Source organism: Triturus cristatus, chromosome 8 (assembly GCF_964204655.1).
Source record: "Triturus cristatus chromosome 8, aTriCri1.1, whole genome shotgun sequence".
NCBI classification, from domain to species: Eukaryota; Metazoa; Chordata; class Amphibia; order Caudata; family Salamandridae; genus Triturus; species Triturus cristatus.
Window position 1 is genome coordinate 1,124,320,541 of NC_140591.1, and position 24,348 is coordinate 1,124,344,888.

General features: G+C 42.3%; 1 protein-coding gene across 1 annotated transcript in view; it reads right to left on the reverse strand.

Moving 5' to 3' along the window:
* Positions 1 to 830: 830 nt before the first annotated feature.
* LOC146805481 (interleukin-1 receptor type 2-like) overlaps positions 831 to 24,348 on the reverse strand; it is a 90,213-nt gene continuing 66,695 nt past the window's right edge. The window contains exons 8-9 of the mRNA XM_085622743.1: positions 11,785 to 11,930; positions 831 to 2,486 (exon numbers count right to left, since the gene is read on the reverse strand). Coding sequence (XP_085478869.1) covers positions 2,359 to 2,486; positions 11,785 to 11,930 — 274 coding nt within the window. The 3' untranslated portion in view covers positions 831 to 2,358. The remainder of the gene's footprint in view (positions 2,487 to 11,784; positions 11,931 to 24,348) is intronic.

The following is a 24,348-nucleotide window of genomic DNA, read 5'->3' on the forward strand; positions in this document are numbered from 1 at the left end:
TCTGGTCAGACTATTACATTGCAGTATCGATAGGGGGTACAGAGGTAAACTGGAAGCTGAATGCTCGCCTCACAGAACTGAATATTCAAGGGCATAGTTTCCACTGGTTCAGTAGGTGTGGTGGCACCAAGCCACAGAGGCCAGACAGGCCCTCTGAGTCTGCTGTATTTTATCATTCAAACAGCAGACAGGGGGCCCAATTACTTATTTGCAGAAGAGCACAATGCACTAGCTTCGCTACTATGAATACCCCCTATGATAAATGTGGTCTTATGTAAATCACCAGTTTGAATGTGGTGAGGCAGAAGAATTCTTCTGAGGTCAGTAAAGTGAGTATCATAAATTGGGTAACAACCATATCCCTCAATTACAGCTCTAAGAAGTGTGGAATGAAGTGCTGTTTAAAAATATATTTAACAATTTACATGACAAAGTTTGTTGGTTTATTCATATTAAAGAATCACTGTAAACCCAATTGAAATTAGATTGGTTGCAGGCATTCATGTAACACTTAATAATCGTGGTAAGGCAATGAAAGTTACTTATGGACAAGTAGCATACTACTCCATCCATGGACAGCCATTAAATGGCAGAGTATGTAATTTACATGAGTGCCATTTCAATGTTCTGTGAGTGAGCCCGGGAAGTTCTCTTATGCCGTTTTACACTGTGACTTGGGGTGAAGTACAGCATGCTTAGGCATCAGAAGCTATCTCTTGGGTGGATAAATAGTGTGTGTGTGTGTAAAATTGCTTTCATTTACAGTATAAATGAAGGTGACTTGACAAGCCATAAAAAACATAACAAAATGAAAGCTAACATTTTGTATTATACTGCAACAAAACACAAAGGAACAAACACAATTCTGTGTCTTGAAACATCACATTAAGACAACTACAAGAATCGGGTGAAAGTTAATTCGAAATGTCTATATTTATATATGTTAATTGCTTCTTTTATTCAGACATCATATAACACTTTCGGTACACTTCTTCAGGTACTTCATAATAAACATTACCAGAAAATGACACATGTGTGACTGTTTCCATCTTTAGAGCATTTTATGCCTGTTAAAAGCCCTTCCCACCGCACAGGGTTTGCAAATTGCAACAGCATAGAGCATGGTCTACAGGTAGGCGTCCAATATAAATGCACTTCTTAAAAACCTATAAACATTTACTCAATCTGAGGGCTTAGCAAGCTAAAGAAAAAGTAGGGCAAATAGCCTAAACTTTTTCCCCAGGCAAAAAAGGGAACTTGTGGATTCTTTCTCCAAAATTCACTACCAAATATATTGTGCTGCTTTTTAACACATAGGGCCCGATTCACAGAACTAACTGAAGACAAAATCCTAAACTTACTACCATTTTGGTATTCACAGATGGCACTTACTCATTTTGGTATTCACAGAAGGCACTTACTCATTTCGGTATTCACAGAAGGCATTTAGGAGTCCTAAAGTTAGGAGTCCTAACTTCTGTGAATACCGAAATGAGTAAGTGCCTTCTATGAATACCAAAATGGTAGTAAGTTTAGGATTTTGTCTTAAGTTAGTTCTGTGAATCGGGCCCCTAAAACGCAATTTAATGTGGATCAAATTCTATTTGCACAGTGGTTTAATCCTTAAGCAGCAGAAATAGTGAAAAATACGGGTTAAATCTAGTTTTACGCAGTGCAAAATGATTAATTGTAATATTAGGATTGTCAATCAGACTTTGCAACAACCCAACAGCAAATGTCTTTGCACCATGGAGTGCATGTTTACCAATGGCATTCAAACCCAATGACTGGTGCGAAATTGCATTTACAACAATCGACTGAACGAAAAGTGCAACTTTTGCAATGGTTATTCAGTGCAAATAAATGTAAGTTCTGTAAGCATCTTAGTGCAAGCGTTGTGATGAAATTCCACTGCACGGGTGCAATCTTCCACAATCTGGTAAACAAAAACAAGCCAATATAACCTGCTGCAAGAAAGTGCAGTGAGCTGCGCTGATCCACAGATAAAAAATTCTAAAGTTTGAATTGTAGCAAGGCCTACTTCGCCTTCCATCCTTCTGAGGTCGGTAAGTTGAGGACCATTAAGTGAAACGCTTGTTTGAAGCCATATAATAATGTCATTATATACATACCAGAAATCAATGTAAATTCATTACATTCCTCTGGAACAAAGTCTAAAATGGATTTTTATTTAAAATGGTGAGTTTATTTTTCCTCCAGAACATCAATGTCTTAAATGCTCCTTTCAGCAAAAATGGTATCATCTCACAAGCACTTGCTACTTATGCAAATATTTCCTGGTGTGAGGGTAAGCTTCCATGCTGTATTGAAAATTCAAAGTCCATTTGAGATGACGGTTCAGCGCGCGGTTAAAGCATACCCTTTCTGAGTTCTAGCACGCCTGCACCTGTACACGCAAATAGCGCCCGCAATCAGGAGCACCGCTGCCACCGGAACTGCTGCAACGTACCAGGAAAAAGAGGACTCTATACAAATGAAAAGAGCAACATTAACATTTGGGGCATTTAAAGGGAAATGCCTAACAGCAAGCAAATCATAACAAGGCATTCACACACAAAAAAAAGACATTTTCTCAGATTACATTATTTGTCAGGGAGAATCTTGACAAGAGCACACGTTATGGTGGTGCTGCTAGATTTGTCAGCAGCTTTTGACACAGTATCTCATTGCATCCTGTTGAACAGATTTAGCAACCTGGACATTCAGGGGAAGGCTCTAGCGTAGGTCGAAACTTTTAAGAGGTCAGAGCCCAACGGATGTATTTACACCCGCATTTTTCATCACCTAAATGCTCAAATTGAGCATGTATCATTGTACCATTTCATGAACTTGAAAATCTTGAAAAAGTTCCTTCATCTGGTTCCTTTGGAGACAAGAAAAACTGAAGTCCGTGCCACAGTCGCGCTGGATTGAGTCTCTGACAAACTTCAGAAAGCTACATAAAACCTGGTTATTTGACACTGTTTAGCTTTTATGTTACTCCAAATGGCTTATATTGCTCTGCTTGAGCGCCAAGACGCTTCTGTTGAAAGCAGCCACACACGTCATTGATTGATTGTTGATTGACATTATCTACTGAGGAAACTAAATACGGTGTTAAACACAAAAAGATATATTTTTTAATTGTACCATTTTATTTAGAAGCACAGCTGCGGGCAAAAATCAAAGATGGAGATATTTATGTAGAGAGCATTTCTCATCTTGCACGGGTGCTTTAAAGACCTGGGCCCAACCTTACTAACATTATGATTCAGGGTTGCGTCATTCCCATGCAAGGGCCGATTTGCATCACCTTCCATGACTTTGTGGGAAAAAACTGTAATTCAACATAGCGACTTGCACTGCGTTGCACTACACAGTATCAGGAAGGTATTTACATGCCTGCATCCATTGTACGAAAACAGCCCTACGCAACCAATTATTTACTTCAAAATGTGTGATATACAAATATAAATATGAAGGCCAAGTAGCTCAATAAAATAAAAATAGAAGCATAGTTTTATTTTTACAAAGGAAATTTAAAACCAATTTCAAAAATAAATTCCACTATCCAAAGTGGGAACACAAAGCTACACTTCATACCTTTCAGTCATACAAGCATTCATACCACAATATACCTATATATATATTGATACTAATCACTGTCATATGTATAATCTGAGACATTGTACAAATGCTTCATTTCATTATTAGCAGACCATGTTACATTGAACATGTCAACGGTTATAAAATTAATTTGCATAACAGAACATATGTTGCAATTAAGAAATGAGTGGCTTAGATCATCACTGATTATTTGTGGGATCTAGTCTAAACGCATTTCGGCGATACAAACACCTTCATGAGGAAAGCCACAATGGAGAAGAAATGCCTGAAAAAAGATAGCAACTGTACTTAGCCCATCAATATATTGTTAACAATATATTAAAAAAACAAAGAGAAGGGCGAGATTAAAAGAAGTTAGAGGTAGGATTCCCAATCACCAGGACCATTAGCCAAAGTGCATCCTTAAGTGAATATTTACCGAAATGTGAAGCCAGATGTGCCTAAGACCTTCACCAAAATTAAAAGAAGAGATTAATATTTACACACACGAAATAAGACTCAAAAGAGAGAACAAAGTATATATGAATCCTTTGGTCCTTCCCAAGATGAAGAGGTTGTTGGAAGTAGTAAACGTGCTTATAGAATGATCATTCTTACCAACGGAGAGAGCAGGCTTCAGCTTGGGCAGAAACTAGGTGGAAATATTGGCTGGGACAAACTGTTCTAAAGGGACAGTAATAAATATAAAGATTACCAATGATCATCCAGAATACTATTGTAGGTGACAAGGTATTCGGAAGGTTCTTAGGTGAATAGGGAGGAGCAATAGTGTACCTTAATTGAATTGTTCTCAAAGTCCAAATTAGGATGTAACGGATACTTTACTGAGATGAAGATAATATATGAAGAAAAAGACTCTGTCTACTTGGTTTCCAAGTAGTTCTGGAATAATAAAGATATGACTCAATTTTAAAGTCATGGCTTACAATGAATATCTGCAGTGTAACATACATACTAGGATTGTTGAGTGACAAGAGAGTAACATTTTTTCACAATGTTGGAGGATAAAGTTAATGTTAGTTCTTACGCATATCTATGCCAATGTTCATTGGTTAAACAGAAGAAGAAAAAAAACTCAATGTAAGTAAAAAGTATCATTGTATCCTCATGCATACAAAGGAGAGCTCATGGAGGGATTAAATATGATTCTATCTGCACGCAAGGTGACATTTTGACATGGTTTGGATCTTCAATATTGATAGAACTTATTGACTAGAAAAGATCTATGGCCGAAGTCTAACTATAATGGGGTAGAATTTATTGTGGGGAACCACAAAAATATCATATAGAAATGGTAATAATATCCAGATGTCTTATTAGATATTAGCAACAATATGTGCCATGAAGAACAAAGAATTTGATCATAACATTGGTATTGTTCTAGATGTTTAAATAAGTCAAACAAACATTGTACCATGTGTAAATGGTTACTTGGGAAAGGCCCACTAGAAGGTAACAAAGCTAGGTCATAAAGGACATCTAGACCTTGCTGGCAGGGCTCTCTGACAGCCTCTTAGAGCAGCACTTGCTATTGCATAGCTTTGGGAGGGGAGGCAGTGGGAAGGCACAGAGGGTAGTAGGTGACTGGAGGTTTTTTTTTTACTTCTGGAACAGAGGGGAAAGGCTTTGTTATGTGAGGTTCCCCCAATACATCACTGCCACGCATAGCAGTTGAAAGCTGGGACATATGATTTGGGTAGGCCATACATACCATTAAATCATAGCTAGATAACCGTGAATAACAGGCATGTTTTTCATTTCAGGGATTTGAGCGACATCATAGACAAATCGAGCTTCACTCTAAGGGCCTGATTACGACTTTGGCAGTGCGGCGCCGGGTCTGCCCTGCTGCCACACTTCCAAAGTCATAGTCAGACTGCCAGCAGTTCAGAAGTTTCCTCTTCTCTGGCAGGCTTAGTTTTTTACGTTCCGACGGAAGTGCCTTGAAAATGGGCACCACAATGGGAACGACAAAAACAGTTCCTGCTGGAAGTGGTGTGCATGCACAAGGGGGGGGGGCACATGTTGTGCCCTCTTGTGTGCATCCACAGGACGCAGAGGCCCAAGGGAGCCCTGTAGGGCCCCTTTGTTTCCTCTAAGCCCCGGTTTTTATGGCAGTGAAACCATCATGAAAACCGTGGCGGAGTGGAACTTGTAATATGCTTGGCAAGATGGCAGGGGTCTCGCCAAGCATATTATTGCCTCCTGACCACCGCAACACTGCCAGGGAACGGTGGTTCCCTGGCGGCTGCGGCAGGGCAATGGCAATCCGACTGCCCTTGTTGTAATAAGGCAGTCGGGGACCGCCACCGCAGCGCCCCTACAAGTCTGGCGTTCCGTGGACTTCCAAACTAGTAATAAAGGCCAAAGTGTCGATTTGCTTTCACCATCTACAATTCTATGTATAATACATGGGAGTGTGTAATCCCTGTATAAAGGTCTGACTCTACTTTCCCTGTTATACTCGAGTTGTAACACTTTTTGCCACCTACAATAAAGAAATGACGTAACTGCTCAACTACAATAATTTATTCCAGTTAACTTCTGAGGTCACAACGCCTGAAGCCAGAGCCAGCAGCCAGGACGGAAGACTGGTCATTACAACTGCAGTTTAAACAATGAAAATGGGAACTGGCATTTCCTTCTGATAACGTTTTTTTTTTTTTTTAAGAAAAAGTGGCTTGCAGAAAGGCGATGTTCATGGCAACATGCCTTTTTGATGCTATAGATCATTACAGGAAAGATCGAACCTCTGCATGTTTCTACACAATCTATATCACAGCATGTTTAACCTACTTATATTAAACTGCTTCTAAAATCTTTTAGCAAAAACTACTAACTGTTTTCTGGTATGTTTAATTTCACAATACAGATTCTGCTTGAATTATTCCTTTCTGAGTCATAAACAGGAGGGGGACGACTCTTTCACGCCCCCTCCTACTTGCGATTCAAATTGGGACGGCAAATCCCTTTTACAACCCGGAAATCATTTTCTGACTTGTAAAATGTCTTTTGTTCATAAAGAAATGACTTTTTGAGGTTGTAAACCCTGTAATTTTGTGAATTGTCAGGTTTGCAATCGCAAAAGCGCTTTGTGCATGATGCTCACAATGCCCTCTGCAGTACATTAAAATTATATTGCAAGTCACCTTGGAGTTCCATGACTTATAAACAAACTCGACCTCATTCCTCTATATGGTTATGGAAATCCTCTGTGACTTGCAATTGTTGCAGTAGCAGTTCAAACAATTAAAACACAAACTGGATTTTTTTTCTTATGATTTTTTTTTTTTTTTTTTTTTTAAATGAACAATTATCAGCAGAAAGGAGAGATTTATGCCAACAGGTTTATGTTTTGTATATAGCTCATTACAGGAAAAAAAGAATCTCTCAGTTACTAGTCATTCTTAACCACGCCTTCTTTTTAAACAGATTTTTTTATTCCGATTAGGATTACACTACCCTCTGCCGTACGTTAACAGGTGGATCAGAGTTCCTTGCCCTTACAATTGAACTCAGCCTTTGGCCTGGTTCCTCTATGGTCTCAGTACTCTTCTTTGCAATATTCTAATAATGAGCAGCAGGGGGATTCTTACACAGATAATGTGACACTTTAAAGAGCAATAAGGTGACGCCTGTACCCAGTGGCGGCCGGCACAGGTAAGAGGGGTGGACGGGGGCGGGGTGGGGTGGGGCAAGTCGACAGACGACAGGATAGGCAAAAATAAATAAATAAATAAAACCACTTACCTTGCACTCACAGCATCGCCTATTCCATCGTCTGTTGAATCCCCCCACCCCGCCCCACTGCTCTAACCTGTGCCGGCTGCCACTACCTGTACCAACTAGGACCATGAATCCAGATCTCTACAAGTACCACAACTACGGTTGTACCTGTAAACTAAAATCATGTAAGTTCCCCTGTTCTCCAACATAATGTGACTGGCACACTATGTGGGAGTATGCACTATTTATGAATTGTCCTGTCACCTTCCTGCACTTGCCAGCATCTACTATACTCAGCAACCGTTTAATAATAGTGCAACCTCTCTCGTTCTTTTGGGTGAAGGTACACTCTCATTTACTTCCTCTTTGTGAAAATTAGATGTGCATCACTTTGTGATAATTAGATGTGCACCAAGTCTAAGCAAAAGCATCAGGGCCATGTTCACACTTGCAGCATCAGGTGGGTTGGGAGACAGCTCTCCTCAGTCACCTTAGCCTGTCTGGATACACGGAATGCTACCATCATTATCACCATCCAGCCAATGCTGAAGAAGCTTAGTGCTAGATTAGATGGACCAAAACACTTAACGATGCACTGATTTACTTGCAGCTACATTCACTATGAAGACCCTTTGATTTCCATATGTGGTTAATCAGCTGCGCATGGTTAAAAAGTCGCTATTGGTGGCTGTTAGAAGTGCTTAATTTGAGCCGGTGGTTTACGGTGCTCGGCACCGCCACTTAATTTTCAATATTGGCACCAACGACAGGCCACCACAAGGTGTTGCTGTCTGCCCAATTTTGAACTGAGCACAACAACAGCGTTTAATAATTGAATATACATGAAAAATGATTAATACCTGCCATTCACATCATTCTTATAGCTTCAGGTGACATGAAATAGTCAGAATTATCAGACTTTAAGAGTGCTAAGGTTAGTAGGTATGTTGGTACTGTCATTGGCAGTGCTGACTAGGGCAATGGGTGGTGCAAGCTGCAGTGGACTCCTCAGAAGGACCCAGACACATACTTGTTTTAGAAATTAAGCACTGCCTGTTAGTGATACATTCTAACCTCAATTACCATATCCCAAAAGCTGTGTGACTTCTTCCTTCAACAATGGGAATGATCAGAACCTATATCACCTAGAAGACGGCGCTTTGCAAATTCTTTCTTCAAAAGTGAGTAATTATCAGAACCTACATTAATAGCTTTTACACAACAATGTGCATTTCACTTATCTAAGTCTGGAAAATGGTTCCTGCAGCAACATGGCAGCCGCCGCCGCCCCGTGCATTATGAAGATAAATGTATACATTTGTTTAACTTGATTTGGTGATGGCATTTTCAGTTCCGTTCAATGAAATATCAAATGCTTGATAAATTGATTCTTGAATAACACTAAGGAAGTGAGAGAGAAAAGCATGGCTTTTTCCATTGAACAGACAGAAGTCACTGGTTTGGTCCTCATTCCTAGTCACCAGTTAATATTTGAAGTAATACCTCACCTAGTAGATATTGATCACATGGGGTGTGATATTCACTGGATGTAGCAGCACCTTCCCATTGTGATTTACGCACCTTGAAGGAGGTATTGTGCATTTGTACTTCTTGTTTTATCCTGCTGTGCTGTGAGGGGTAAAATAATGTATATTGCAGTTATTCTGCCAGGTTTTTTCTGCCAAATTGTATGCCGGAATTTTTTTTTGCTTGAGATAATTCAGCACAAGCTGGAATCCAGATTTGGGCACAAACTACAGTCTGCTGCTGAATCGCAATTCATCAGGCCCTAAAAGGAGGTCAATTGTCATAATAGCAGCACATATAAAATAATTGCATTGCTGAAGCTCCTGAATAGGTTTTTGAACTGGTGATAAAGCTTGCTCCTGAAATATGCCAAGTCTTTGGTTAAGACAGCGGCCCAGAGAACCGAAAGTAGTAATCCAAGGGTTACTCCAGAACTCCGTCCTCTCGGTATGGCCCTAGAAGCTGTTATGAGGCAACGTGGGGCTTATAAGATTCCTTGGCTGCGGTCTATGGAAGTCTGTTTGGGTCAGATTGTGTACTCCAATTTGTGGTCTTCCACTGGCGAGTCAATCCCTAACTCTGAGCTAAAATGCGCCTACCAGCGATTTATAGGTAACCAGGTACTACTAAAGAAAACCAACCTGGGCGCTTCAGAACATAAAAACTATCGGCCCATCTCGCTGCTACCAGTCCATGCCAAGATTCTGAAGTAGCCTCTATATACCCAACTAAGCACCTACCTGGAGCAACATCACCTGCTTGATGGCTCCCAATATGGTTTCAGGAGTGGCCACACCTCTGAGACTGCTTTAACATTTGCAGTAAATGACATATGTACCCAAGTACATGCTGGGCATACCTCTCAATACTTTTGGACCTATCTGCGGCCTTTGATACTATCTAGCCAACAAGGCTGGTTAACTGTCTTCAAGAAATCGGGGTATCAGGCTTCGCCTTGGAGCTTCTGTCCTCATTTCTCACAGATAGGTCACAAAAAGTAAAGATGGACCAATTTTATTCGGATTCCATTCCGACCTTCTGTGGAGTTCCACAGGGTTCCTCGTTGAGTCCTACTTTATTCAACATTTATGTCTCTCCGTTGGAAAAGGTAATTAGATCTTTCGGGCTGGAGGCTCTGACTTATGCTGATGACAAGCAGATAACTGTGTCCATCACAAACAGCATCGAGGCATCTGCAGAAAATTTTAAAAGCTACATGCGGGCCGTGGCCGCCTGGATAGTAAACAACTATTTACAACTCAGTGGAGACAAAACTCAGGTCCTGGTTTTTGGCAGCCAGCAATCCATGTGGTCTCACTCCGGGTGGCCTGAAATGCTTGGACCATGCCCCTGCCCTGATGGATCAGCAAAGAATCTTGGTGTTATGGTCGACAATTCACTCTCTTTCGACCCCTAGGTCGAACAGAACTGCTTCTACCTGTTTCTGGGTTATCAGGATCCTGAGGAAGATCTTTCCATGTCTTTCTCTCCCTTCTCGAAAGCAGGCAGCTGTTGCCCTGATTTTGTCCAGGCTGGCCTATCGTAATGCACTCTACCTGGACATTACCAAGGGATCCGTCCATAAACTGTAACTTGTACAGAATGCAGCAGCGAGACTCGTGATGGATCTTCCTAAATTCCACTCATCTCCGCAGCACTTTGGAAATTACATTGGCTTCCTCTAGAAAAGAGTATTCTGTATACGGCCCTATGCATTGTCCATAGGGCTCTTAATAATTCTGGTCCTGAAGGAATCAAAAGACTTTTCCGACGGTACGTCCCCACCAAACAGCTGAGGTCTGTCAATAAAAATTGGCTGGTAGTCCCTAAGTTTAGGAGGGCATGGTGGGGGAAGAGCCTTTGCCGTTGCCGCTTCTAAGCTCTGGAACACTCTCCCTTAAATAAACTCTTGTCAAGAGTCGCAGCTACCCTTTCTCAAGTCTTTAAAAACATGGCTCTTCGCACTTTAATATCTGAAAACCTCATCCCTACTACTCATGACCACTGGTTCTCTCCCTAGTGCCTTGACGCCATTGGGCAAAGTTCACTCTCTACAAGATGATCAGCCATTCAGGCATTGTGCTCCTCAAGGGAAGGATCGCTTACTGACACTTTTCTAGAATTTAAAGTGGATTTTTGCATGGAAGCATATTTGGATGAGATCGAACCTCCTCTGGCAAAGACCCTTTATTTTCAATTCCGTTTAGGGACTTTTCCCATATGTGTCTTTAATGCCAAATGAAACCATCACCCTGGTGTTGGGGATAGCTCCTGGTTTTTGTGCCCCTTGATTGGCGGTACAGTTGAGCATGTTATTTTCTTTTGCCCTGTTTATCAAGCAATTAAAAAGGTGGATTTTTCCTGTGTGCCGCACCCTGGGGATAAGAATTTATAGGACTGCATCTAGAATTTTAAGTACCAGTCAGTGTATTGTGTTCTCAATCTTTCAATTTTTGATGCCTATGTGAAGGTATGGAGAGTAAAATCCACCAAGTTAGTGGGTGTAGTTTTTATGCTGACCAATGCCTGTTCTTTTTTTGAGTTGTGTGATCTCAAGGTTAAAGTGATTTTAATTTGTGTTTAGCGTTTTATGTATATGTGATTGTTAGAGAGTATGGAATGATGTATGCACCTTGTCAAAGGTTGGGCGGGCTAATCCATGAGTTGGAATTCTATGCAAACTCTTTTATTCTCCTTTTTTATTATAGTATGTCTATTTATTCTTTTATGGCCTTGTGCTGAAATAAAGATTTATTAAGTAAGAAATCCAATGCCAACGTTCTGTAAATTAACACTTTGAATCTTCCTTCCCGACAGAGAAAAACCGGCTAGTATCAATGAAAAAACATGCAGGGGCAATAGGTAAATACATGCCCCCACCACCTGTCATCATGAAAATTATACCTGCTGGTCTTAGTTGAGCAGGGAGCATATGGATTCCATAGTCATTGTTTGCGATGCACGTAAAATCGGTGTTAAAATCCTCTTCTTTCACTTCATCGAAAACAAGCTGCACTTCGATATAATTGCCATCATTTTCAGTTGTTGCCCTAGAGAAGAAAAGACAATATAAATGTTTAATGACCTACATTTAATACATACACAAGGCATGGGTTGGTTTTAGATACATGCATATCATTCTTTGCTTTATGCAAATATTTGCTTTTATATTTCAAAATTATGACATATCTTATTAGCGTCTCCTTAGAATTCTGGCTTCCAAATCAAAAGCTGAAACATGCATCAGCTTGCGGTATACACATCTAACTCAATACTAACAAACTTTATGAAGAAAAAGTACCCAGAGGGAGTGTCCCGATACATTCAAACACAGAAAGATGATACCTCATAATCAAATAACTTTGTGCTTAGTTTGGGTGTGTTTTGTGACAGTTCCTGAGCTTAGACAGAGATTCATTCAAGCATTCTATCCATAACTGTTTTGTATACTTATTGTGTCACTCTAAGTAGGTCAGGTATGCCCAGACGTGGGTCCCTGGCATACTGTGCCACTGGAACCAAGCTGTACCCGTCTGATGGGTCCATAACTAGGGTGATGCCGTTGCTCGGTTGCTTGTGTCCTGGTTCAGGGAGGACTTGGTTTGGCAGTTCGGGTTGGATTCATCTGAATGGAACAGGATCAAGACTGGTTTGCATATAGCTGGGTCCAAACTGAGGTGGCCTGGTTTGCAAATTAACAATGGATTGGGATGCATTCTGAGTGACTACCAGTGGCTGAGATGATTCAAGCATTCCATCCATCACTGGTTTATATACTTACTGTGTCACCCCAAGTGGGAAAGTTATGCTCAGACTTTGGGCCCATGCACACTGTGTCACTGGAATCAACCCGTACCCGACGGATGAGCCCAATACTAGGGCGAAAACAGCCCTGTGTTCCTGTGCGAGGAGGACCTGGCTTGGCAGTTTGGGCTGGACTGTTCTGATTGGAGCAAGGTCATGACTGATTTGCATATAGCTGGAACCAAACCAAGGTGGCCCTGTGTGCAAAATAATAATGGATTGGGATGCAGCCTGAGTGATTACCAGAAGCTGAGATGAATTCAAATATTCTATCTATCACTGTTTTGTGTACTTCGAGAGCTCGGCAGGATGAGGAATGGGACCCGAGGCATGAAGAGTGAGGGAAGAGGAAATCCTAAAAAAAGACAGGGTAGATTACCTTTTAGAATTTCCTCATTTGTTCATTTTGCTCATCACTTGATAAGTGAGTAAGAGGGCTGATCAGTGAGAGGTGACAAATGAGTGCAAAATAAAGAGCGTGAAATGAGGAATAGAGAATGAGTGAAGAGGAGCGATGGTTGAGGGATGACAACTGAAGAATGAAGAGTGAATGATGTGGACCAATGCACTAGGACTGAATAAGGAATAAGAAATGTGCCATGGAGACTGAAGGCTGAAGAGAAATTTGGGATGAAAAATGAGGCTGGGGCATGAGGGAAGAGTGAGGGATGAAGGATGGGGAGTAGGAGCGAGGATTGAGGAATAAGGAGTAAGGAGAGGAGTGAGGGAGGAGGGAGGAGGAAAGAGGCCTGAGGATTGGGAAGTGAGGGCTAAAGGATGAGGAATAAAGTTATCCTGTAATGGATGCTGCATACATGTGGGATTAATACTCAACATGCAGAGACGTTGACTACATTAAATCTGCTTCTAATTTCTTTTGTATAATCTGACTTTATTGGCCAGATCCATCTCTTGCAAGCCATTGCTTGAAATATGCGGCAAATAGCTGTACGCGTAACATCCTGAACCCCACTTTATCCTACACCCCTCCATTTATTCACTCTCACGTGTCCCTTTCGTGGTGTGCTTCGCTTGCGCTTTTAGCACAAATCCCCTTAAAGACCACCCTGCTCTTACAGCTGGAATGTGAACAGACGCCAGTGTGGGAGGAAAGACTTGAAGGTGGGCACTTCATGGTGGGCAAGGTGGCAGGAAGGGATGATGAGATAGGGTCAGAGTGGAAACATGGCTGTGTAGCAACCCAAGATATGGTAAGAGGTTAGCTGGTGGTGAGAAGATAATGACAGTGGTGTAGCAAGAGCAAAGAATAGAGTTCAAAGAGGCAGGAAAAAAGTTATCCTTTTTTATTGATATTTAATAACAATGAAGAGATTAATTTAGGCTGAAATCCCAATAATTAGTAGTGTGCATGTTAAAAGATCAGCAATAGAATGAAAGGTCTGTTAAAAAAAATGTAGGGCGTATTTAGAGTTTGTTGGTTGGGATACTCAGTTACGAATGTGTCAACTGTCCAATCCGCCATTTTGCAGGAGTATTATATTCTATGATACTTGTAAAAATGGTGGACAGGACATCTACCAGACTCCAACTTAGGCCCTTAGTTGTGATTATTAAGATGATGTTAACATTTCATGTAAAGCCCCCAGTGATGCCGCATTTTATGAGTATTCTCAGACTTTTAATGATTTTGAATTAGCGGAAGATCTGAACGCCTCGTGCCATTCGATTGCAGACCCTCCCACATTGACGTTTTGTGTAGGAATGTGCAACGTTGCAGATTGTCTCTCACAAACTTCCCATAATTCTCGTGAACACTACAGTTACCAGAAGTCCGCTAAATGTTCTGCATCTGGGGTTTCACATTAAAATACGGACCCTCACATATTTTTTTTAATCTCTTTGAAGAGAAAACGGATTGCAAAGATTCATTCATTTTCCGCGTCCACAATCACTTGCGAGGAAACATTATCTTTGCAGGGACAAGCCATGCAAGTGTGGAAACAGGGGAAAACATTAAGTTCTACGAACTATGGTAAGCCAATAAAACTTCACACACCAATAGCCGCGTGAGATGGTGCAAACCCGACAGGGGCTCAGGTAGTGAAGTATTCGTTAAGGGAAGTACGTTTGAGGTAACAAAGGGAGAAAGAAATGAGAATAAAAGTCTATAATTCACATTTGTCTGCTCAAATTATGACTCGCTGCTGGCTCTGGGTTTGCTGCTATGAAGGGTCCCTCAGTTATATAACCAAATACACAAGGATTAACCAATTTTAATCAAACTCATAAAAACAACCGCAGAACGATGACACGTTATGTCAGCACAAAATAATTGAAATATGTGATTTGTAAGGTTGGAGCTCTGCAGTTTGTATATGACTCACTGAGCCATCACAGCTTCAGACTTTTCCGGTTTACGCATGCAGGGTTTTCGGTTTGCATACCCGTTCCCAATCTCTGCGGATAGCAACTCAGAGCATTCCGTGGTCTGTAAAGATGCACTTTTAAACGTATTAAACTGATTTCAGGACCAGTGCTTAATTTGTGCCGGTGCTTTCCGGTGCTCAGCACCGGCACTTTATTGTCAGGGCCGGGGCTATAATTTATTTTCAGGAGGCAGTGGTGGCAAATTTAATTTTTCAGAAATACATGCACAAAAGTGAGACCGCTTTACTTTTCCCACTCTTAGGTGCTGCGCAGCCTCTCACTCTCACACATTCCTCAACCCATGCACGCCTGTCTGGCGATTCAATTTCAACTTTTATTCTTTCACTAATAAAAAAAAAAAGCAACCGGGCTCTCCAAGAGCCGTCTTTATTTCTGCAGTTAACACTGCTTGCCCTTCCCCCTCCAGCAAGTTAGAGAGCCCCTTGAGGAGCGGAAGAAGGCTGGACTCTTCATGTCTGTTACCTGTCACGTAAGCCTTCAGCAGCTCCCTATTGGCTACTGAAGGTCTAGGGAGTTCCTGAGCCGAATGCTTTTATCAATAAGGATTTTCTAATCGCACACGTTTTCCCTCCATGGAGTTTCCTGTGGGACCCGGCGGTAAGGTAAGTTTTATTATATTTTTATTTGCATTCACCCCACCCGCAAACACCTGCGCCCCCCACCCTCCTCCCGCAAGGATGCCGGCCGTGGCTGGGTGCCTGAGACCATCGAGAGAGAGAGTGCAGCCTGGCCTTCACAGTGCTGGGTAGGGAGTAGTCATAGTGAAGTAAAGCGACCCCACGTGGCTGAGTTCATTGCACACGATTCTCTGCAGCAGACGCACAACTCGTAGGGCTACCAGAAGAAGTCTACATTGGACAACAATAACGACTCATCTCTTGTTTTTCCCAGATTGCAGACATAAACCTGCCATGCCTTAGCTGGGAGGGAGCGAGCGGGGGTCCCGGCAGCCGCGTTTGTCACAGACGAGTCTGTCTTCTTGTCCGTATCTGGGGCACACTCTGCCCCCTCAATCCCCCGTGGGAGGGTGGTTCACGCTTCTTGCCAAGCACTGGCTACAGGAACACCTGCTGCCACTCACCTGCTGCCACTCACCTGCTGCCACTCACCATGGGACCTGAAGGGGCCGATGCGGTGCTCGCGGGGGGCTCCGGTGTGGAGGGCAGAGAAGGGGGTGCACTACATCGAAAAGGCTACCGGTGACAATCACTCGGCCCATAGAAAGTTGTTCATCATCTCCTGCATTCAATGGCCCCCCCGAGCAAGTTAATGGTAAGGCGGAGGCATGCTCTCATGAAGGAGGCTGGTGGGGGCTTCTGCAGAGAGCAGCACGCACGGAGAAAGAGAGGCAGACTGAGGTCAAGGAGGATAGAAAGATGGCAAATATCGAAACACCAGGACTGTGTGAAATTGTTGAATAGTTGTTGCTCGGGAGAAAGTCGGAATGAACAGCCAAGACATACGATGGGGGATGGAAGGGGGTGGTTCTGTGCCAGTCAATCTTGAATTCATCACCCAGTATTCAAAATTGCTGACCGGGTCTTATTTTGCCACTACCTCGTGTTACACAGTTTATTTGAAATTCTTAAAACGGGGAAATGATCAGCCTGCACTGTGTAACATTGCTGCTGCAGTCTGCAGAACAGCTAAAGAAATGGTTTACATCCTGATCATCAATGACATTGTTATTTTGTTAGCATGCAAACACAATGCCCGTTCAGCTCCGTGCTCGGAGAGCAGACTGTTTTTGAAATGGAGAAGTGCTTGCCAAAACCTGGTGCGCCCTTCTTATCTCATGAAGTCCAAATCTTCTGTTCTTCGCACTACATGTTCAACAAAAATAAACAAGCTATGTTCTGTTTTTCTTTGTACAGAAAAACAAGGCCCTGGTATGTTAAGACACCTAAATTCAGGGTGAAATGCAATTACCATACAATCAGTCTCTGCTCCCGGATGAAGCAATGGCCCGGGCCAATATGGTCATTCCTGCTGGCACGCACATACACCGTTACATAGCTGTTAAATAGATAGAAAGTTTGCGCCCCAAGTAGTTCACACGCACTCATCCAGCGCTTGGGAACCCAGGCACACACTAGCGCGCTCAGGAGAAGGTGAACTCAGGATGGCATACACTAGCACCTATCCAGCATGGAGGCCATAGCGCGGTGATAAATTTATAATAATTATAATGACTCAAAAAATTAATTGGATTTTGTTCTGTGGATGCCTGAGTGTGCTGAACTGCTAGCATCTGGCCGAGTTAAAAAGTCAATAAAACTGCAGTGGTTCAAGCAATAGTACAGGCCCCACTCATATAGCATGAAAGTAATGAGAGTGCAGTATGTTGTTGATGCATTTGGGCCACACTGTCCCAAATATTGTACTAATTGATGGTTCAGTAGCATAGAACACTGTCATTAACATATAGCACATTTCCACTATCCATAGCAATCACCCCCACATTTGCACAGACAATCGTGCAGTATTAGTAACTTCTACGCCATTATCACATGACATCTCTTTATTGATGGCAACTTCACTTTCACAATTGTTTTATTAACATTTTATGTTTCACAAATTTGTATGAAAAGCACCATTTGCCCACTCTAACTCCTTCACCCCCCAAAAAAACCTATTTTGACAGCCAGGCTCGCTCGCCAAAGGGGACTCATCGCAAACTTTTACACCTCACCACTTTCAAATGTCAGCAGCCGCCACGGCCTGTAGCCAAAATGAATTCATTCTTTCACGCAAGCTGCAACTCCAGGCCGAGGTGAATCATGGGTATTCTTCACAGCCCCCATTCCGTACAGTGCATCGGAACCGGAGGACAGAGTCAATTACCAGGTAGCTTAGAACTAGCAAGGAAGCCTTTATTTGCGACCGATATAACTGCAGGGTGCTGGATACTGACACAGGGCAGCTGCTCCTTGTTTGATTTTAAAGAAACCGCATCAATTGAGCTTAGGTATTTTCTGTTCATGTTGCATTTTCACCTAAGTTCTGTGACTCTGTGTACGTGCAAGGGACAGCAGGTCCGCTACATGTGTATAACCTTAAGTCAGCAACGACATGCCCTTAGGCCACCCCTAGAAAGGCCACCCCTCCCCATTCATACAGCCCTGATTGCAGTGCTCATTATAACCTTATGTGGTGACATAATACGGAATTGTGTTTTTAACTTTGGGAAAATGTAACAGTTCATATCCAGACACCTTGCAGTCTGCAGCCCTTTTTCCTTTTGCATTACAAAAATCTTAATAGTGGGAATAGTCACAAATACAAAATGCTGTATTTTATTTTACTAATAGCACTTAAGGAGCTGCAGCATCCCTCCCTCGCCCCCAATACATGAAAGCTAATTTGGCCACAAAGAAGTTTTAGAACTCTGCTCTGACATGGCACTCAACGCAGCCAGAATGCACTTTGGCCACAGATGCTGTAGGTTTCATTAATTTTCTGAAGTGTAAGACACATTCATGTGTTTTTTTTATTTGATTTAAAAATAAAAATAAAAAGACAAATACCAATATATACGCTTAGTGTGATTTTCCTTAATTTTTCAGTTGCAAGGTTATGGATTGATTGTTACAAAATGTATTGAATCATTAAACGTTTTAAGCTTTAAAATGACAAAATGCAAAATGTGTTCTCAAATCAAGCGGAGCGTATTTGTCTGTTTCTAGTGTCCTAGTGTATTATCGTGTGTAGTGCATTTTGTAAGGTTGTGTTTATTAATCTTCAAATGTCGCGTTTGCTATACATGAAAACAAAACAGGATGGTATCAACATTCAAATGATTTTGGTCCATTGTCTTTTCTTCTATGCACCCTGTCAGACAAAGACCTCTTTATAGTCTGGTGTCAATTGTATTCTGTGCTGGTTGGGGTTTGACAGCTACATCATTGTGTATTACCTTCATGTTAGGGAGCAAAAGGCACTGTTGTACGTTGGGAACATTATTTTAAGGGCTAAGGCTAAGAGGTGCCAATTGGGGTAAGAAATGTTTGGTTCATGCCTATTTACAATGCACTTGTGAGAGTAAATCTCTTTCTAGAGCCTTGTCCCTACTCCATCTGTCCTTTTACTCATCCCAAGCCTCGTCTTGCTCCTATGAGCTCCCTAATAACCCTTTCGAGATTCTCCCCTCCTCTATCCCTCCCTCAACCCATCCCAAACCTCATATTACTACTATGATCTCCTAAATAAAACTTTCTAGACGCTTCCCTGTTCTATTCCTCCATTATCCCATTCAATGAAACTAACAGACTCACATGTCCATTAAGCAAATTAACATATATTCCCCTATATTAACCCACCACTAATCCTTTTTCGGTTCCGGAGTCGCATGCTACTCACCGAAAAGTGCTTTGACATGTTGTCAGGGGTGGAAGTTCTGTATAAATACAATTACAATATTGGGCATATTACAGGAGTGAATGATGTGCATAAATCAGTTACAGGTTGTGCATCTGCCAGGGAGGTGCATATTGTGCCTCTAGCAGAGTCCAATATATTCTTAATGTTATAGATGCCTTCATAGTGGACTTGTACCTCTGAACTATATAATGTCATATATCCCACTATCTTTTAGTGATAGACTGGTCTGGGGCAGTTTAGGGTCAAGCCTGGAGAGACACAAAATACAACACAAGTAGATAGTCATATCAGAATTAGTTTGGGGTCAGGACTTTAATGGTCAGAAAAAGTTCATTATCTTTGGTTCCAAAAGTCATGATATCCAGTCTCTTTTACAGTTTTGCCTTGATTGTATTAAGATATTATTTCCAAGGAGCTTGAAAACCAACACGTATCAAGTCAACCATCATATTACCAAGGTAAGAATTCAGATCGCGTATTAAATGTGGCTTTCAGCCATGCCAGTTGAGGATGTGGGTTGAGCCAATAGAGTAAGTGGGTGGAGCCAGTAAAGGACGTGGGTGGAGCCAGGGGACATGGGTGTGGCCTCCTACAAAATTATGAGCACCTGGACGTCATATTTTACAAATTAAGCACTGTTCAGGACTACTTTCAAACATGCGAGACGGGATACTTTGATTAGGTATTACGTTTTAGCATAATAGGTGTTTCCCAATGAAGCTGTAAAACTCTACCAATATCAGGGGAGTTTTTATCTGAAACAACCTGGATACTGTTGTCGAAAATGTAGCCCCCTCAGCACATTCTCTCACATTTGAAACACCTTCACCCCACTACCGCGCATTCTTTTACCACACTTACTGGTACTTTAAAATCCTTTCCCAATCTAACACTGCCACCTACTGTTCAGAAAGTATACATTAATTCTTAATACATTTTTTATTACATTTGTCCTTTACAGGTTTGGTACTATTTTAACATTTTATATTTTTGTCGGGAGACCCTCAAAGCCCCCTTTTTAAAATGACCCATAAAAATATCTGTAGCGTGCCACATTGAGAAACACTGCAACCTACTGTTCAAATGGGTATTAAATCTTGCGTTGTAAAGACGTGCGTGCAAACTGTCTTTACAATGTAAAAAATGCATGGTAAATGTTATCCGAAATAAAAGTATATGAGTAAAGGCTGTTTCCCTTTCAGGTTACATGGTTAATTCTTGTCATCGAGGACACAACAGTCTGGTTCCATTTATCTCCTAGTGAAACACTGCAATCTAGAGCTACAACCCCATTGATTTAATGGACGTAAACCAACACTAAACCTTCCAAAATGCGTTGAGCTAAAATAGAAAGACCAGGACTGGAATGGGATGTGCCGGTGACAGGGAGTCATCCGGGAACTTTACTAGTGATGGAAGCGGAACATTTTTTAAATGTAATACATGGCGAACGACTGATCAATAAACCCAAAATCTATTGCCACTACGCACTGATCCCGAAAGATGGCCGAAATGCAAGCTATACTTAATTTCAGTCAGAATTTGATGTAGATACCAGAAAACGTTTATGTCCCCTTTATTGGCCGAAATGAACAGTATTTTGTGGACTGGCAGTCAATTCTTATTCTACCTCATGGATGTTGGGTATTTATTCTGGAAGACCACTAGTTAAATGTGGATGGAAAGATAATAGTAAAGTTTCACCCCATGAGGCAGAACCACCGCAGTACTCACTGAAGGAGGCTGATTCAAATTTGCATATCAGTCTATCATACAAAGAAATATTGTAGTCATACATGTGTATCCTTAATATGGCTACATAACGATCATTCGACTGGATGTAGGTTTTCTATTCTCAACACCAAAAGGACCATACTTTTGCCAACAGTATTTATGTCAGAAGGTGTTCTGACAACAATATTCTGGTCACACACCTCAGGAGAATTGCAGGGGGCTAGCAGATTAGAGCTGACATATGTCAGTTAACTAGAAGTGGAGGAATGGAGTTAATAAGGAGAACTGATGTAAAGCTGAGCTGGGGGGTCCAGCCTGAACAGGATCTAAGGCATCAAAAATAACCTACTACATACAAGATATCTGTTGCCTTACACAGCTGACTGTAATCAAGCCATCCTGGCTGAAGAGGGGTGAAACCCCGAAACCGGCCCTAGGATGCTTGTTTCCAGTCCAGGGAGGAGCTGGCTTGGCAGTTCGGGCTGGACTGTTTCCATGAGGCACAGGGTCAAGAGTGGTTTGCATATGGCTGGGTTCAAACTGGAATGGCGTGGTGAGCAAACAAACTATGTATTAGGCCCAGATCTCTGTTACTGGGGTGAATGTATGACACTGTTCTGCATTCTGTCCATCAACTGTTGTTTTTGCATTTGTCACCCCGAGTGGAACGGGTATGCTCAGACGTGAGACCCGTGCTCTCCATGCCACTGGAATCAAGCCATCCTGGCTGAAGAGGGGTGTAACCCCGAAACCGGTCCTAGGATGCTTGGTTCCAGTCCAGGGAGGACCTGGCTTTACAGTTCGGGCTGGACTGTTCCCATGAGGCACAGGGTCAAGACTGATTTTCATATTGCCATGTTTGAACTGGGGTGGTGTGGTGAGCAAAATAACGATGGATTAAACCCGGATCTGTGACTGGGGGTGAATGTTTTGCCAATGTGCAACATTCTGTCCATCATCTTGTGTGTTTTGCTGTTCGCCCTATGTGGGAAGGGTATGCCCAGACGTGGGTCCCGTGCTCACTATGCCACTGGAGTCAAGCTATCCTGGCTGAAGAGGGGTGAAACCCCGAAACCAGTCATAGGATGCTTGATTCTGGTCCAGGGAAGACATGGCTTGGCAGTTCGGGCTGGACTGTTCCCATGAGGCACAGGGTCAAGACTGATTTGCATATGGCCATGTTTGAACTGGGGTGGCGTGGTGAGCAAAATAACGATGGATTAAACTCAGATCTGTGACTGAGGGTGAATGTTTTGCCAATGTGCAACATTCCGTCCATCATCTTGTGTGTTTTGCCATTAATATATACATAAAGCCAATGGCTAGTGAAAACAAAGCTATACAAACCTACCCATGTCCATGTCATACAACCCAGCTATGTATCAAATATATTCTTACCAATACTATAAGATAAGTGCTTCTCAATGCCATGTTTACAAAGAGCCATGTTACAACGCCTCATTCACATAAAATGCACTAGTGTGTATGTCTATTAATCATCCACTGTGCCACGTCGACACTATATTGCATGCTTGGCTCACTGAATTATTGCGTTTTTAAAATAGATGCTAAAAAGGAGGTCCCAGTTCAAATAAACTTTTGGCAAAGGAAAGAGGTTTCACTTTTCAGACTTATTGGCTTTGCCAATGGTTTTAGACATGCCGTCTAGTATCTTGATGCTGTACAGCACGGCTAAAGAAGGAAAAGAGCACCAAAAATAAGCATGAAGGTAAGAGAGCGCAGTGCGGCGCTGGATGTTAGAAGCACACGGACGGGAATGCAACTGGATGGAACATATGGGTGGGCACATCATGGAGGAGGGCAGCAGAGATGCACTTCCCTGTTCTGCACTACGGTGGATACTTGATAGGTATGCTGGGTGCAGACCTTGCCAGTACACCAAATTACAAATAATGTGCTGCCCTCGTGCAGCTGCGAACTCATGTCTGCCCTCGGGGTAGCACATTAGTGAAAGGTGGACCTGCTGTTTGAAGCAGCCGGTGTGGCTTTCACAGTGCAGGCGGTAACAGGCCTGGTTTTAAAAGGGGCACATAGATCACTCACTGCATCCTCCTGCTGAGGCACATACATGAGCACATGGGAGTCCACTTCCCATATTGCAGGGGTCACCCTTGGGGTGCACTGACTCTGCGGCATCTCTTTGGAGCCTCCTGACTCTATTCTCCGTTGCGTGGTGTTCTTAATTCGGCGCAGGTGCAGAGGAAAAGGTTTTCTTTTTTAGTGTAGGGCCGCGGCCGCTAGTTAATGAGGGAAAGGACCCTTTTGAACTGTTCTAGGGCTAAATGTGAATGGGGATGATCTGTATCACAGAAGGGGATGATCTGTATCACAGAAGGGGATGATCTGTATCACAGAAGGGGCTGCACAAGCATCTAGGTCAGGAGCGCAGAGAGTGGAAGCATTTTCCTGTTGCCCCCCCACGGGACACTTAACGCAATATGGCCACAGCAGTGCCTGCTGCCGAACCTCTGTTGGAAAGATGTCTCCTTCACAGCTGTTTGGTCACGATCTGTTAAGCTCACTTAACCTTCTGTGTTGATTGCCAAAGAGAGATTCAACCCTGCCAAGTTTGCCAGGTTGAGGAGTGACTAGCTGCTTCAGTTTCGGTCGTTTCGTTGCATTCTGATTCTTTTAGTCTTCTTCACCTCATTATAAAACCAGGACTTGACACAGAATGCAAAATAAAAGATTTGACAATAGAAGCGAGCTATGTGTGTGTGTGTGTGTGACTGTACCTAGACATACTATTTTATATGGATTCAAGCCAGTTCTCCACTAAGCGCATTAACCAATTAACTAACCTAGTAGCACTGGGTAAACTCACATCATTACAGCACTTTAGCATCCTATGTCATAAAGCAGCTAACAAGCCCTGGGCCCCGGGACATCATAAGCTCACCTTTGAGAGGGCTAACACTTACCCTGCTGCATTAAGCTTCAAATAGTAACTTGAGCACAGGACGGTACCAGCATGAGCAAATCAGGATGTGACCCAATACCAAATATATTTGGAGGTGTTCCATCCATACATTCCCGTTAAATATGCCCCCTGTTCCTTCCTGCTATGTCATTTTAAACTGATTTTTGCAGCATATAATCCCATTAATGCCGCATGATGCA